At 44.2% G+C, this 16,975-nt stretch overlaps 1 protein-coding gene and 1 pseudogene across 1 annotated transcript in view; both read left to right on the forward strand.

The window, feature by feature from the left end:
• The first annotated feature begins 3,767 nt into the window (after positions 1–3,767).
• Mamdc2 (MAM domain containing 2) overlaps positions 3,768–16,975 on the forward strand; it is a 151,092-nt gene continuing 137,884 nt past the window's right edge. The window contains exons 1-2 of the mRNA XM_028764009.1: positions 3,768–3,862; positions 4,200–4,313. Of these exons, the coding sequence (XP_028619842.1) occupies positions 3,829–3,862; positions 4,200–4,313 (148 nt within the window). The 5' untranslated portion in view covers positions 3,768–3,828. The remainder of the gene's footprint in view (positions 3,863–4,199; positions 4,314–16,975) is intronic.
• On the forward strand, positions 14,311–14,831 carry LOC114618324 (annotated as a pseudogene).

Genomic DNA, 16,975 nt, shown 5'->3' on the forward strand with positions numbered 1-16,975 from the left:
ATCTATCTATCTATCTATCTATCTATCTATCTATCTCACACACACACACACACACACACACACACACACACACACACACACACTGGAACAAATGACTAAACCTTTTACAGTGTTAAAGCCAGAAGTTCAAAGTTAAGAAATCTGCAAAGCTTGCTCCTCCAGGACTCTTGGGGTGGGGGTGGGGGTGTATTTTTCACCTCTTCCAGTTTCAAAGTCCCATACATTCCTGGGGCTGCCCAGCCCAGTTCCTCTTCCATCTTTATGGAATCTGCTGTATGTGTCTGACTTCCCTTCTCTCTCTTACAACACTTATTTACCATTGACTCAGGGCCCATCTGTTCATCCAGGATGACCTCATCTCAACATCCCTAATTTTATTACTTAAGCATATAGCCTCTCTTTCCAAATAAGGTCACACTCATGGCCTTAAGGATATATGCGTATCTCTTTAGGGAGGACACTGTTAACCTACCATAGTTCCTAAATATGTGTACCTTTTTTTCCCCAAGCTGGATCTTTATGTACATTGTTGATCCTTTGACTAAACTAAGTCTTCAGGGATAGAGTCCTGGGTCCCTGAACTCTGGTTCTTCTTGTCTAAATGATAAGATAGTACAGCATCTGGCCAGGCTCCATCCATAGTGACCAAAGGACAAGGACTGATGCACAGAACTCCTGGTTTCTCTGGATTTTTTCTGCAGCCTTCTGCCTGCCTTCTACAATATCTCTTCCTTCCTGTACAAAGTTCTGTGCTGGGCACTTACTGACCATAACAGTATATACTAAGTGGAAATTTGACTTCACTGAGTTTGTGCTAGTGTCTAATGATTCTGTTTTCCATAGGTAGTGTGGCCTTAAGGTTTTAAATCGTGTTTTAATTATTTGGCTATCTTTCCAGGGCTTTAAAGCTTTTTTTTGAAAAAATTTACTTCCTTACAGCTTGTGACACACAAGATGAATCTAAGGCAATTCTAAATATTTCAAATATTTTTATAAGTACTTGAACAAAGCAGCACCAGTTTGACAGTGGCTTGTGCTTCACAGTGGCTTGTGATTGACAGTAGCTTGTGAAGCTGAAATCACTGTCTTGAAGTTCAAATGGATTCACATCTGTCTCTGAATATTTGTATCCATCAGAGGGTGTCACCTCTGAGCAAGAAGCCAACATGGAACTCACAGTGAAGGAGGTTTCTGAGCTAGCTGGGTTAGTCTTGACTCTACCACCTGTCGTCACTGGACTTTGTGCCTCAGTTTCTCCATCCATTAAATGAAACTCATTGCACTAGTCAACTTGCTGTTGTTGCAACAGATACCTGAGATGATCAAGTTATAAAGAGGAAAGGTTTCTTTAGGCTTCCAGCTTAAGAGGTCTCTGCTCAAACCATGGTAAGGAACATGTGCCAGAGCAAAGGTGTTGCACTCATGGCCAAGACTTTGAAGAGAGAAAGAGGAACAAGCTGAGGACTGACTCACCAGCCCTCTAAGAGCACATACCAACAACTTGAGGAGCTCCCAGAAGGACGCACTTCTTACTTATCTTCCATATAGCCTTATGGCACCAGGTTGGGAAACAGCCTTTTAACACAAGGGTCTTTCAGAAACATTGTGGATCTAAACTGTAATAATAACATAGCCACCGCTTATGAAGATCAAATGAGATCATTTCTATAGAATATCTGTAATAGTGTATATAATAAATGTTTCTCTCCTACCTGAGGAAATGCATATAAACACAGTAAGTAGCATACACCAAACAAGTTCCTGATCCTTTGAACCTTAACGTACAGAAAATTCATAAAAGTATGTCTGAACTTCAAAGACAGATCCTAAACACTTTTTCAAATTAAGGAGGTGGTTATTGGATTTTCCACTGCTAAAGTGACACCGAGTGACAGAGTGACAGCCTAACAGGCAGCACAGCGACTGTGGGGAAGGGCATTTTGAACAGCGGGGATCGCTAGTGTAATGCCCTGTGAGGACACAGCCGGATTGCAAACCAAGCGTTGAGGGCTGACAAGAAGGAGATAAGAAGAGGTTTGGCAAGACGTCACAGGTCCTTATGAAGAATGTGGATTTTGGTAAATGATGTGGGAAATTGCTGGGTCTTGAGCAAAGAGTGGCATGGCCTTATTTCTGTATTGAAGGGAAGCCCTAACAACTCTAGTTGGAAGGAAGTGTGGTGGGCAAGGCGTAAGAAATGAAAAGATCAGGATGAGGAGGCCACTGTGGTATCCCAGGGCAACAAAGATGCCAGCAGGGACCAATCAGGGCCTGAGTGTGAACATGGAGCAGGTGGGTACCTGGTGTGATGTCAGTCCCGAACAAGCAAGATTTGGCATTGTCTTGGGAAGAGGAGAGCAGTCAGACCTGACTCCAAACTCTCAAGTTCTTCTGTCATCAGCAATTGGAAAATAACTGTGTTAACTAAGATGGAGAAGAGGAAGTTTGACAGTATGAACCATTCTCCCTGAGACCTGTTAAGTACAAGACAACGTGCAAGCATCCACGTGGAAATAGTCAGGTTGCAGACAGAAGGCTGCGGCCGCTGAGCTTCCCCAGCAAGCATGGTATTTAAGCGTCATCAACCTCTAATAGATGAGGTCATATCTAAATTTGAGGGACCTGGTAAAGCACTGGTGGAGTGGTCAGAAAAGGAAGCAGGAGTTAAGGGAGAGCTTTAGTCACTCCAGCGTCAAGGGTCAGGGAGAGAGGGCATCTAGGCCCAACAAGACAGGTGCTGTGGAAGGTAGGGAAAACAAGCTTGAGAGGTCAAACTGAAGGCAGGGAGCAGAACTTTGACAGCTGAACAGGAGTGTTTTAGACCAGCGGCCCCCAGAAAGTGGGTCTAGGCCAACCTCAGCTGGAAAGTGATTAGAAATATACAGAATTAGGAATCCTACCCCAGAAGTACTGAATCAGGGACTCAAGCATCGACCTCTTCAGGGGATTAAAAATAAACCCACTCTAGTCACAGAAATGCCTGCACAAGCTTACAAAAAGGATTAAGAAGCAGAAAAAAAAAACTAATTTACTTTTAACTATTTGATACCAGGGAAGTGACCCCCTCCGCAACCTTCTGTTACATTGGCTGTTTGCAGAAGAGGAATACTCCCCCCCCCATTTCACTGGACCAGGGAATGCTGAACACCAAGCATGCCAGACATTCTTCCGGATAAATTGGGGGGTGGGTGTTACTATTCCAGGGTTAGCAACACTACGTCATTAGTTCTGACGCTCTGAGAATTAAAACTTATCCCACGCCCACCATATCCAAAATTTCCTCTAGAAAGTCCTAAGAGAATTCCATTCCGAGGAAAGGTGGTTAAAATTAGGGTCACCCCCCCCCCACGAGATATACAAGCTACATTCAGGGAAGGCTGTCCCCTGAAATAAGCTGTTTCCCACCGCGGATGGGCGGGGCAGGAGCCTCTGGTCGCAACCCAGCAGAGGGACTGCCCCTTCCAAGTGTATGCAAGAGGTCTGGTCCCCAGCTTTAAAATTCTGGACGAAGGCATCGCTTGCTGCCCTCTCTTCTTCCCCAAGTGGTGGCTAGCCCTTCCCAAGTGTGCAGTTGTCTCCTCCCTGTCCAGTCCGGAGGTCGTCCCGGGCCCAACTGGGCTAAAAGTGCCCGGGTGCTGCAGCCCTGTGCAGCGCGCTCTGCACACGGGCGCCTTGGCTTGCAGCTCCTCCGACGAATTTGAGCAGCCTGTGGCAGCTTCAGCAGGTCCCCAGCTCCTTGCCTAGCACGCTCCTTTTCCTAGGAGCAGCGGGCCCCAGTGAGCCAGCAGCCAGCAGCTCTCACAGGTCCTCCTGCCTGAAAGTTTAACTATGCTGCTACAGGGAGTCCTGCTGGTAGTGCAAGGTAAGAACCAACAGGAGACCCCCGGGAAGGGCGGACGTCCTAGAAACTCGCTCTTACTTGAGCTGTTAGGGTGGAGCTCTTGGTGTCCGCTCAGCCATCCAACGGCTCTTCTGGATCATTCTCAGCCATTAAGCTCCCTGCTCTCCCTGGTCAAGCCTGGGATGGGGGGTGGGTGTGGAGTTGTACAGAGGAGGGTCCCAGGAGTGTTGAGGGAGGTCATGCATCCTTCTCTCTCTTTCCCACATGACTTCCCTAACTTCACCAGGTAGTTGGTCCCCAGGGCTGGTGCAACATTGCCAGGCAGAAAACCAAACTGAAAGTCCCTTTGTGCCCGCAGCCTTGCAGCTTGCCAGTGCCCTGGATCTGCCCGCTGGCTCCTGTGCCTTTGAAGAGGACACATGTGGCTTTGACTCGGTGTTTGCGTTTCTGCCTTGGATTCTAAATGAGGAAGGTAAGAGGACTCTATAGAAAAGTGCTGGGGTGAACTTTCTTCACGTCTTGTTTCCCCTAACCCCCCGGAAGTAAAGTTATCTTGGAGTTGGTTCCCTTTGGGAGGAAAAATGTAGTCATGAAGCCTCCTTCCAACTCTCCTGCAGCAGAGTGGCCAGGGAAACTACGAGGGGGGGGGGGAAGGGGCGGGGGGGGGGGGGGGGGGGGGAACAGCTGGGTACCTGGCTCTGAGCATGCGCTCCTAACCCCAGTACACCCTATTGAAAGGGACGAAGGGGGGTTCTGTTAAGGACTGTTACCCCCTACCCTTGTGCCCCCTGCAGGCTGATAGCCTTGCTAGTCCTTAGCGCCACTTGCCTGAGCTGAGACTGTCAGTTTGACTAGCTCGCAGGAAGCTTTGCAGAAATGTTTCCACACTGTTGTGACAGTCCTCCGTGCTAAGACCTCCCACTTAGGTCCACCCCACAACAGTTTTACCTGTGATTCATCCTTTTCCGTCCAGTATCTAATTCAGCACTGGACAAAAGAGTTAACTCCATCGCGGAGTGCCTGAAGCCGCTGGGCTAGGCCAGTTGCCAGCTGACCACGATCACATTACTCTGCACATTTGGGGTTCCAGTGACAACGTTTAAACGAAAAGGAGTCTGTGATGTGTCTTCTTACTCTTCATTGTTACAGTAAAAAGAAAAAAATCCAGTAACAAGCACCGGTGCCCCTCCACTTTTCCTTTCTCCATTCATTTTGAAACTTGTTACTCTGGACCATTTTGGGGAGCTTGGAGTAGACTCCTTTAAAAGACATGCTGCTGTAGAAAGGAAGCAGGCTGAGCTTTCTCCCAACTCAGGTATCCTCGAGTTTAAGTCATCCAGCCCTGCTCCCTGGAACTGGACCCTTGCTTAGGATGTGAGGTCCGTCACCACAATCCTTCCTACCCATGTTTCTTTGGGAGCCGTGCCTATGTGAGCTTCCCTGACCGGCACAGGTGGCTGATGACAGCATTCAGATGAGAATCTAAGCCTTCAACTAATCACATGTTGACTGAGCGACCACAGCTAGGGAAAGAAACCGGAAGGAAGATATTAATAATCATCTTTGTCTCCAACACTTGCCAGGTCTTGAGTGCAGTTTATTTAGGTTTGTGTGAGAAAGACAACCCTGCTGTTTAAGGGGTCCCTGCCTTGCTTTAGAGAAGAGTTTAAGCTTGACCCTTCCCCATTCTATTCTCTGTTCTGATTGAGTTTGCAATTTTTTGAAGGATGGCTCTACCTCTGTTATCGAAGTGGCTTTGGGAGCATTATTCTCTAGTTTGCAAGGCTTCTCAGAGTTTCTTTGAGAAGACATCAGGATGACCCAGTGGGAGTATTCCAACAGTTTCCTATCTTTTCTTAAGAGTATGATTCAGTGGTCTGGATTGGGGCCTGAGAATTTCTCACAAGTTCCAAGATACTGGAACTGCTGTTGTTTCTACTGATCTGGGAGCCACACTTTGAGAAATCCAGACTACCACAGTGTAGACACACACACACCCCTAACCTTCCCACATACAGCTAACTCTCCCCTACACACACACACACACACACACACACACACACACACACACCACATATACCCATACCTATGTCATTAGCCAAGTAAGACTAGGATCAAAATGAACCATTTACCTGAGAGCAAGCAGTTCTCTGAATCTTGTACCCTAAGCTCATTTGTCTCAAGCTTCTGTGACCCTAGAAACAAAGAAATGGCTATCTCTCTCACAACCAGGACTCTGAGGTCTTCAGTGCTCTCTATGGCCTCCTGTCAGATCAAAATTGCCTTCCATTCAAAATCCTGTGTAAGCAAGCTGCTGCCTGCTGAGCACAAGGACTGCCCAGGCTGGCAGAAAGCACTGCACAGAGCTGGCATCTCTACACCAATGTGACCGTTAAACAGCCCCCTCCAGGGAAAACAGGAAGGTGCGTAAGGAAAAGGTGATTAGAGTTTAATCACATAAATAAATGCACTGTGGCTCTTGCGCTTTCTTTCATGTGGCCAGTGCTTTCTGGCTGGAGGCTAGGACCTCTGGCTTGGCTGGAGGACATTAATTCATCCTGTCCTGAGGACTCCAGGGTAAAGCAGACAAGTTGGGTCCAAGTCTCAACGGCTGAAATCTGGACACAACTGTCCATTGCAGACTCTGGGGCAGCAAGGCAGATGTGTGCCAGCTGCTGTACTTGCCTGCTACAAAATGATCACTGAGAATTCCCCTTACTCTAGATTGGGAAATTAAAACAATAAAATTTTGGAAGCTATCTGCAAACCTGCGCTTTATTGCAGAAACTCTTTGAAACAGATTCCAGACACTTCTGCGGGCTGCATTCACCAAGAAAGCTGTGAATGCCACAGACTTTTACCCACAAGTCCTTGCAACACAAATAGAACTTCCTATATGTCCTTGGTCAGTAGGTTAACCTACAGTGGAGTGAACAATGTCAATGCCCAGTGAAGAGTGAATTCCAGAAATCAATTTGTAAATTAGAATTTCCTAAAGGCGGATCTGGGAATGGCTGACAAACACCCTAAGCCACAGAATCACTCCCCTGCTCTGTGAAACTACGTGAGGCCAATTTCTTGGTTTATCTGACTGCCAGATTTCTACACAGTTTTGACTACCTTCATAGTAATTTTATATGTGTATGTGTGAATGTGTATATATTTATACACATATATACATATATGTATATATTAATTTTTCTACTTATCAAAGTAGGTGACATTATGTCAAATTCAAGGTGGAGCTTGCTCTGAAATCTTAGGTTTGAATTCAATATTAGAAGATAAGAGACACATTTTAAACTATAAAAACTTCTGCGTTCATTTATCTTTAGCAAAAATCACCTTTATTCATTCATCATTCGGAGACTATTGGATCCCTTTTGAGCAACAATCCTTCAGCAAAAATTGAGACTGCTCCTTCCACTTTCTCCCTAACAGCTGTCAGAGCAGAAGCCATTGGGCTTGGGATCCTTAGGGACCAGACAGTTGGCTTCATCACAACTCAGATTAGTAACTGAGTGAGCTTTGCTCTCAGTTTTGGCTTAGTATCTTAACCTCCCCTATCTGAAAAGCCATTAGCTGAACACTGGGAGGGAGAACAAACTGAACTTAGGTACTATTCTCTTTCTTAGGAGAAAAAGGTAGATGTGGGGATGGTTCTGGTCAAAGGTAAAGAAGAAACTCAATACATTTAAGAGGAAGATCTACTTTGTGCATCTTTGATAGTGTCCAAGGAGAGAGAAATTTCTCAATATAAGAAACAGATGTGTATCTTTTGTTCCTCAGCATGAACGGCAATATGGAAGCTGAGAAAGAATAACCAGAGGCGGGGTGGGGACATGGTAGGGTGTACTATTATCTCATTGTGATGATACGCAGGCATCACTTTCTGGTACTCCTTTCCTACACCCAAACTCTGTCCATATCTTTTGAGGATACTTTTCACTGGCTGTCTGAGTTTCAGTTCTGCGTACAATCATGTGCCAGTTATTATCAATAGTGATAATTCCTGCCTGATTCTTCTTGAGACCCAGCTGGACCCAAAGTCTGGCAAGGATCCCAAAGAGACTTTATGGAAGAGGAAGTCATTCTCTCTTTTACTGTGCCAACCCTGGAAGGCCACTGTAGCATCTGACCTAGACATTACCAGGTTGTTAAGGAAGCTCTTGTCCCCATTGGTTCTGTGTTACCTCTGCCGATTGTTTTGTGGAACTTTCCCAGCAGAAGCTCCACTCACCCAAAACCCTGCTGGATAGAGGTTGAAACCCAGGACAAGTCTGTTCCCTTGGTGCCTCTCAAAAAGATACTGCCTGCAGAAATCTGGCTAAGTTGTTTCTGCTGCATCAGCAGCAGCTCTTTGAAGTTACCCTGATACTCCTGCTGCCTGTTTGAGCATGACCTTGTGCTCTGGGCCTGAGCAGCTAGGGGCCTGCTCAGTCTCTGCATACGATGTAAGAGCTGCACCTCAGAGGTCCATTGTAGGCTCTCTGTTTTTCCACTATAGCCCAGACAGACTGACACTCATAGTTGGGTACAAGTTCCATGGCAATCCTGGGGCAGGAACCTGTCTCACCTGATCAATACCATTTTTCTCTACATAGCTGGTAAACAGCCTCTTTCTGCTGAACCCTGGCTTCTAAGCCTCACAGTGTTGGTAACACTTCATCAGAGATCCAGCTGTATGTTTAACATGTGGAAAAACACAGATTCCCAGATGTAATGTTTGGTGCCTCTCAAACTCACAAAGAACTAGATTTGACGCCATATATGTATGCATGTATATGTGTCTGTGTCCATGTCTGGGTCCGTGTCCGTGTCCAGGTCCGGGTCCGGGTCCAGATCCAGATATGGATATGGATATGGATATGGATAGAAGATATAGATACAGATACAGATACAGATACAGATACAGATACAGATACAGATACAGATATATTCTGTCTAATTGTAAGACCTGCATGTTGTCTTCAGTATAGAGGAAAGATCTTGGCTCATAGCTGGAACTCAATACATAGCTGACTGGATGAATCGAGCATCTGACCATGAAAATGGCATTGTGTCTTTTTTTATGTTCTACTGTTTTCCCTTCACCTGCAAAATCAGTTACTTTTCTAAAGAAACAGCTTGAACAGGTTGTTAGAAGCCTAGATGGCCAGCTTGTATTAGAACCAGGAACTGCTCCTTCAAGTGTAGTTGTCTTAGTTAGGGCTTCTATGGCTGCCATGACCAAACAATATAACCAAGAAGAACTTGAGTAGGAAAGGGTTTATTTCCTTACATTTCCTGATTACAGTTCATTACTAGAGGAAGTCAGGACAGGAACTCAAGCAAGATAGGAATCTGGAGGCAGGAGCTGAGACAGAGGCCATGGAGGAAAGTTACCTATTGGCTTTCTTAGCCTGCTTTCTTATAGGACCCAGGACTACCAGCCCAGGGATGGAACCACTCATAATGGGCTGGGCACTCCCACATCAATTACTAATTAAGAAAATGCTCTACCTGTATAGCCTATAGCCTGGTGTTATAAAGGCATTTTCTTAATTGAAGTTTCCTTCCTCTCAGATAACTTTAGCATGTGTCAAGTAGACATAAAACTATTCTGCACAGAAGTCATGGTTTTGTTTTTTTTTTTCTGTAGGCCTCATAAGAGCTATGAAGGAGCTGGTGAGATGTTTCAGTGGCTAAGAGCACTGGATGATTTTCCAGTCTCTGGGTTCAATCCCTAGCACCCACATGGCAGTTCACAACCATCTATAACTGCAATCCCAGGAGATCTGATGCCCCCTTCTGACCTCTACAGGCACTGTACACATATGATGCACAAACATGCATGCAGGCAAAACACCCACACACAAAATAAAATGAAAAAATAAATAAAATAGGAGTAGTAAAGCTACCTGCCTTGTAAGATTTTTGTGAAGATTATTCACACTGGCACACTAACACATAGGGACAACTGTACGATTCACACAACCTGATCCTCACACTAAATACCAGATTTTATCTTAGCAAGATTATACACATTATAGATTAACGTTCCTTCTTCTGGCTTAGCCTTCCAATACAGCTGCTGGGTATGGAGAATGTGAAGGACACTGTAACTGTGTTTTGCTTTTAGCTTTACCATTTGCTTTTCATTACAGTCAGAGGGTTAACTTTCTTATCATTTCTTCTATGTTAAACCTTCGTGAGCTTCATCTAACATGTGTGCCTGGAAGATACATATATGTGTGTAATGAAATGAGGTGGTGTCTCACTCTTAGTCTGTAGTCTCATTCAGTAGCTCACGGGGTTTTTTCCTTACATCATTTTCTCTCCATCCTTATTCCTCCACCCACCCCAGCCTGTTCTCCGTTTATCTGTCTCACAGAGCTGGGACCTCAGCCTTAACTGCTTCTTGTAACTGGTGGTCCAGGTACCGCCTTGAGACTCCCAGCTGTACTGATGCTCACCCCTTAGCTCCAGGCAGGCCCCTAACCTTGGCCTTCCCGTCTTCCAGCTTGTTTAGGACATGTCCTTCCTGATCTTGAGGTTTAGCCTTGACAGCTTCTGCCTGGCTAGCTTATGGGATGGAGGCTCTCAGTATGACCAGCCTCTCTCTAGGCCAATGTCCTGGCTGAGCTCTTCCCCTTAGATTAGATTGTTGACTAAGGAGCAGTTCTCTGGATCCAGGACCTCTCCCCCAGGAATGTCTTGGGATTTTTAGGATATTTTCCCTCTCTTAATTACAGAAGTCAGCCAAGGTCACAGGCGGCTGTCATGGGACTTTATGCTTGGTTTGCCATCCTCGAATTTTTTAACCTACAGTGACTGTGTTTTGTAACTTGTGTGTTACAAAATTTAACAATACAATATTTAACAAAAGTTCTGGCTCTTTCTGGGTGTGACGGTTTATCTTATCACTCAATAGCTTGGAGATCAAGAGTTTAAAACTTGCCTGGGCTGTAACACAAGTTCCAGGAGTGAAGTTTTATCTCAACAAAAGCAGAAGGAGGTGGGGGAAGGGGGAAGTAAGGGAAGAGGGAGAGGAGGAGGGAGTCTTGGGTTTCTTTTTTAAAGATTTATTTATTTTAATTTTATATGCACGAGTGTTTTTTTCTGCATGTATGTCTGCACACCGTGTGGATGCAGATCCCATCGCCAGAAGAAGGTGCCTGGTCCTCTGGCACTGGAGTTACAGATGGTTGTGAGCTGCCATGTGGGTGCTGAAAATCGAACCCAGGTGATCTGAAGAGCAGCCAGTGTCCTTAAGCACTGAACCACCTCTCAAGCTCCAAAATCCTAATTCTTGAGTCTTTATTCATAAGGTATCAGTGTTTCTTTTATCAGGTTACCCAAAGCCTGGTCCTATTTTTCTTATGTAACAAACTTGATGGGCAAGAGTTTGAATGAGATTCAGCTATGCTAATAAAGGCTGGAGCATTTTAATAAGTGGAGACAGCTGGTAATGGAGCCATCTTGGGCATTCCAGATGAATGACCTTGATTTTCACACCTGTCAATTTTTCTAATACTCTTCCTCAAATTTTTTCATATGCCTACCCAGTCAAGCATATCACAAAAATGTATTTACTCCAGTCTAGAGACTTGATGTGTTTGACTGTCTGTCTTTTAACTAGCAGAAGTAGTACTGTAGCATACTGAAGAACACATTGCTAATAATGTATGAAGAAGTTATTTCAGAGCAAGAAGCTTTAGTGTGTCTGAAATTCCTGTCCTGTATGCCTCATTCCCTGACTAGTTCACCTAGATATTCACTCTCAACACTGATTGGACAGCACCTGAACATTTCTTTTCAAGTAACCATGTCTAGTTCCTACTCCAAAGGATTCAGATTTATTTGGCCAGTAAGAGGACCAGTCTTCACATTGTGAAAGATTTATTTATTTATTTTAATTTTATATGCATGAGTGTTTTGTCTGCATGTATGTCTGTGCATCATGTGGATGCAGATCCCGTGGCCAGAAGAAGGTGTCTGGCTGGCTCCCGGACAGACCGACAGACTAATGTGCATCTGTGGTTCTGAATGGAACATGGGAGTGACTGCCATTCCACAGTCCCTGTAGGTACAGTAATGAAGAGACACCGTCTCATTAGAAAACCATCGACAGTTACTGTCGGTCCCCAAACTGCCTAGCTCAGCATTCACAGTCCCTCATGACTACTTCCAGTTATATTTCTGTTCTTTTCTTCCTACTGATCCCTAGTACAGTGTTAACACATCCTTATTCTCTTTGTCTATGTCTCTGTTTGTCCTATTCTCTGGACCTACCTTTCTCTCCCCTTGTCCTACTCCCGCCTACTTTAAATGTTGCCAAAGCTTGATGGTGGCTTAATTATTTAATTATGCCAACTGAATGGTCTATGTGTTAAAGGCTTGGACCCTAGTGTATAGAACTGGGAGAGTGCTACAGAATATGGGAAGTTCCTATATGCTGGAGACATGTCCTAGGAAAGGACTATAGGGCCCTACCTGTCCTTTCTCTTACTGTGTCAGTTCCAGATATGACTGTTTTGCTCCTCTATGTCCTCCCATCATGGTATATTGCCATCAAGAGGTCACATAAATAAGGCTACCTGATCTTAGTCTTGAACCTTCAGAAACTGCAAAACTAAATGATTCTCTTTTTTTAATATATAAAACTAGTTGCTTCTGGCATTTTGTTGTAGTACTGCAAAGGTAACTGATACAGATGCTACAGATGCTTTAGATCCCAGTTAGTCACAAAACATTCCACAAGCCTCCCAGATGAATGGGACACTTCCCTTTGCACAGAGCTCTCCACTTTACATCCTGTAAATTCTTATTATTAGGGTCTCCTATTGGAGCCTCTACCCCCTCACCTCATTAGAGGCCTGATGGGGAGTACATGGCCTCAGCAAATACCCTGAACCTAATCAATCTCCAATGTCTTGAGAGTAGAAAGTAAAATAAAAGCCCTCAACAGTTTTCCTTGTAGTGAAAGAGGTTTGGGTTGTGTTTAGTAGCCTTCCCTATTGTATAACTCCAAAGACTTTAAAGACTCACACTGTAGTTTACAGATGTCATGATGAAGTAGGATCCAGCTTAACCCACCGATGCCTTGTCTGTGGTATGTCAGTGGACAAATAGCTCTTGAGTTATTCTCCATCAAGGCTGCCTAAATGTCTTGACCCTCCGCCATCATAAACAGCCACAGTGGGGGCTTGAGAGCACTCCTGCTGGTTCTGGGAAGTTGTTTTTGGCCAAAGAGTTTTAGCTGTTGAAAATGGCGTTTCTAAGGAGTTCAAGTATGAGATGTCAGTTGTGCTCATTTTGATGGGGAGAAGCCGAGATGGATATTCATCTGCCCTAGGAAGGGAATCCATATGTAGGAAGGTGACAGCTGAGGGAAGCAGAGAATAGAGACTGTAGTCAATAAGATCTGCTGGAATGTCTGATTTTCCTGCTTCCTGAGAAAGTGAAATGCATTTGGGGTACTCTGAGGCTAAGAATGAGATAATGAAATAACCAAGCAGTGTAATGCCAGAAGTCCATAATACCATGAACAGATCTTATTCTATAGGAAAGGGCTGTTAAAGAATATTTATCCTATCAGCAAGCTTTTCAGTGCTTGCTGGGGAGCTATATTGGTAGGTGGGGGACACATTGCATAGGGTACAAGTGTGTGGAGTTCATAGACACAGGTTCTGTCCTTGTTGGCAGTCATAGACCAACGGGATTAGATAAGTATAATTCATGGGAGAGATTAGAAAGACCTGTGTATAGTCACTGATTATAATTGCAAATGACAAAAGTGGCCATTTAAGTAAGACAGAAGGGAACTTGTTCGAAGGGAACCAATTAGCTTTCCAACACCAATAAGCTTTCTAGAGAGATTTGAATGAGAATAAAGAGATGCAAAATATTTCTAGAACTATTTCTATGACTTTCCCACTAGATATTGGTTACTGCACACCTGGACCTGTGCGTTCAGTAGCTATGAAGCTACTCCACGTAGGGGAGTACACTACCTGAGGACTGGTCAGTGGTCTGAGAGGTGATACAAGGAGGAGCTGGACAGTTGTGTGTGAGAGGGAGAAATGAGTGCTATACTACAAAGGGGATTCACGTGGATGTCCTTGGATCCAGTGATGAGTCAAGGAAATCGGCCCTCAGATTTCTAGTCTGAGAAAAGGCCACTAAGATTTGGAGCAAATTCAAGAAGAACATCATATCTAAGATAGGAAAGGATATTATACCTTCTAGTCTACTTGGGAGAGATCCAAGTGGGGGTCTCTAGTAGGTGTTTGATGTAAACTTCGAAAGTCTGCTCTGCTTTCACCTGCTGAGAGGTTCTCTCACCTCCTACATATCAGGCGCCTGGGACTGGCAGAGCTGGTGTAAGAAGAGACAACTGCTTTCTCACCTCCAGGATAATCAGGAGTTTGGGCTTAATGTTTGAGTACCTATCAGGATAGTGAGGAACAAGGCAAAAATCACAGACTATGGTGCTGGAACGGATTAATGAGGAACTAAGTGGTTTGTCCTGAGATCCTCCCACACTGTTCTACACATTCAGTTAGAGATCATATGTTGCATTGGCAAACCACAATTATAAGACCCAATGACAGTTCATATCAAGGTGGTGTGGTTTTGGTTTTTTGTTTGTTTGTTTTATTTATGTATTTATTGTTTGTTTCTTTTTGGTTTTTTGTAATTAATTTTTCTACAGCCTACCTCTCAAACCACCTAAGGTTTCATGTACAAGAATTTACTATCCAAATGTTAACAGTGATGGCAGCATTGGTCTTGATATTCTCAGATCATAGTGTCTCCTGCGTCAACATGTCTCCAGTTCTTTTGTGCATTTGTTCACTTCTGTGTGATCCAACCCCAGATGATCTCTAGTGCCAGAGATTGCACAGATCTGAAACAAAGACAGAGATAGTACAACAGAATATCTCGGGACTGGGCTCAGCAGTATGCCATGGGATGCTCCCTTAAGGTCAATAGAACTGCACTATAGCAGGAATAAGCACTGAATTACTATTCTTTTTTTTTTTTTAATCAGGCCATTCCCCTCTCAGACCACATCTACTTTAATTTTTGTTTACCTCCCTCAATTCATTCACATGCTCATCTGAGAAAACTTATGTTCTTTGAATAATAACTGCTTTTTCTTTCTTTTTGATTGATTGATTTATTTTATGTATGCAAGTACACTGTGGCTCTCTTCATCCACACCAGAAGAGGGCATCAGATCTCATTACAGATGGTTGTGCGTCACCATGTAGTTGCTGGGAATTGAACTCAGGACCTCTGGAAGAGCAGTCAGTGCTCTTAATCCTGAGCCATCTCTCCAGCCCCCTAATAACTGCTTTTAGGAACTGTAAAGTAGTTACCAGAGAATAGATTGGCCCAAGATTTAGATTTTTTTTTCAAAGCTACAGCATGGTATTATGTGGCAGATGTCTTCACTCTAACTTATGATACTAAATTCACCTTGATCGCTCTAATCTGATGAAGAAACCATCTGAGTCGAGGGGGGAGATGAATGCTCAGCTGTCACATCAAAGGAAGCAACATCATTGTAGTAGCATCCATTCCTGTTTAAGCCTGCTACTGTTAGAGGCTTGAGGTTACACGATGTACTTTATGCTCACAACAAATGTGGCTGGAGAACTGGTATTGAATTATAGTATCGGCAGACATAAAACATGATGTATTTGATGCATGTCAATAAGGGAATGACCTACCCTTGGCTCCAGAGAACGGAAGTGGGAAGTTAAACACCCTTTGTATTCCAAGATAGGCTCGCAAAACAGTTTTGTATCTAAATTATTGTTAGGCTTGGAGATAATTGTTAATCTATCTTCCAATACTGTTTAATACCGCTCTGAAAAAAAAAAACAATGCAAGTTGTCAATGGATAAGTGGCCAATTAATAGCTCTCCTAGCAGTTGATTTATTTTTCTTCAGTAAAAGTTTCAAGAACCAATGGGGGAGAGAAGAATCTGAAAATCATTTGCACCTTGGACAGACAGTGGCTGCAGAGTCACCGAGCATACAAATAGCCAAAATCTTGATCCCAGATGATGGCGATCCGTCAGGAGGATGCTTTACTTTAAGTGATAACAGCAGGAGGCCAAGAATGGAGCTTCACACTCACGTTTAAGGACTAGGTATAGGAAGGAGATAAAAGCTTGAAAGAAGCAGACGGGATGAGGAATGCATGCAGGGAACTGCGAAAGAGAAAGGAACAGCAGCCAAATGGGTTGGGCCTGCCAATGAGAGGATTCAATCAACCTCAAACCTCTCAACCTACAGCTTGACCACTAGGCTTGACCATTCATAGAGCATGCGTGCTCAGCAGGTGAGTTTTCAGTGGACCACTGACAGCAGAAGCAGAACATATTGAATGGGACCTATTGTTTGGTGAAAAATTCTCAGCAAAAAGATTTAATATTAGAGGAGATATTCAGTTACTTTATTTCATTTTGTTTAGGAAGTGCCAGACCTTGCTTGCAGATTAGGGGGAAGAACCTAGTAAAGAAAGAGACTTCAGAAGAAAGAGTTCAAATCAAGGGATGCTAGAGGACAACTTGGGCCTGGGGGAACTCTAGTGACAGAAAATAGTCTAGTTCCCGAGGGAAGTGGAAAGGGAACCCTATGGCACAGTCACACAATATTTAGGGCCTGTGACATAGAGCTAGCAGTACTGAAGAGTGCCCAGCAAGCACAGCCATTGCTATTATCTCTGACCTTCACAACAATGGAGTAATTTTACAGTAATTACAATCAAACCAACACAGAGAGTGTTGCCAACCTCAAAGGCTGGAGCTTCTGTGGATTCTGGACCATCCCCCCTAGTATGTAGGATGGCACCTGCACACCTGGAGAGGTCAGCACCAGGGAAGACAGACTGGCAGACTTTGTGCCAGTCTAGAGAACATGGAGAACCTGTAAAAAAAAATATTGGTGAGGCTACAGAGCCCAACTCTGCCCTCAGTTTCTTAGTTACAGCTAACGTGTGTTCCACGCAGTCACAAGCCCTTGGGAAGGAAGGCATCAGCAGACGCAGGCAAATGTACTCAGTGTTTATTTTTTTCCATAACAGATTAGAGTTTGCTCTCAGAGCCAGTTGGAGGATTCACTGCTGAGGCCTCAGTG

The sequence above is a fragment of the Grammomys surdaster genome, unplaced genomic scaffold (assembly GCF_004785775.1).
Source record: "Grammomys surdaster isolate TR1022 unplaced genomic scaffold, NIH_TR_1.0 141, whole genome shotgun sequence".
In the NCBI taxonomy this organism is placed as follows: domain Eukaryota; kingdom Metazoa; phylum Chordata; class Mammalia; order Rodentia; family Muridae; genus Grammomys; species Grammomys surdaster.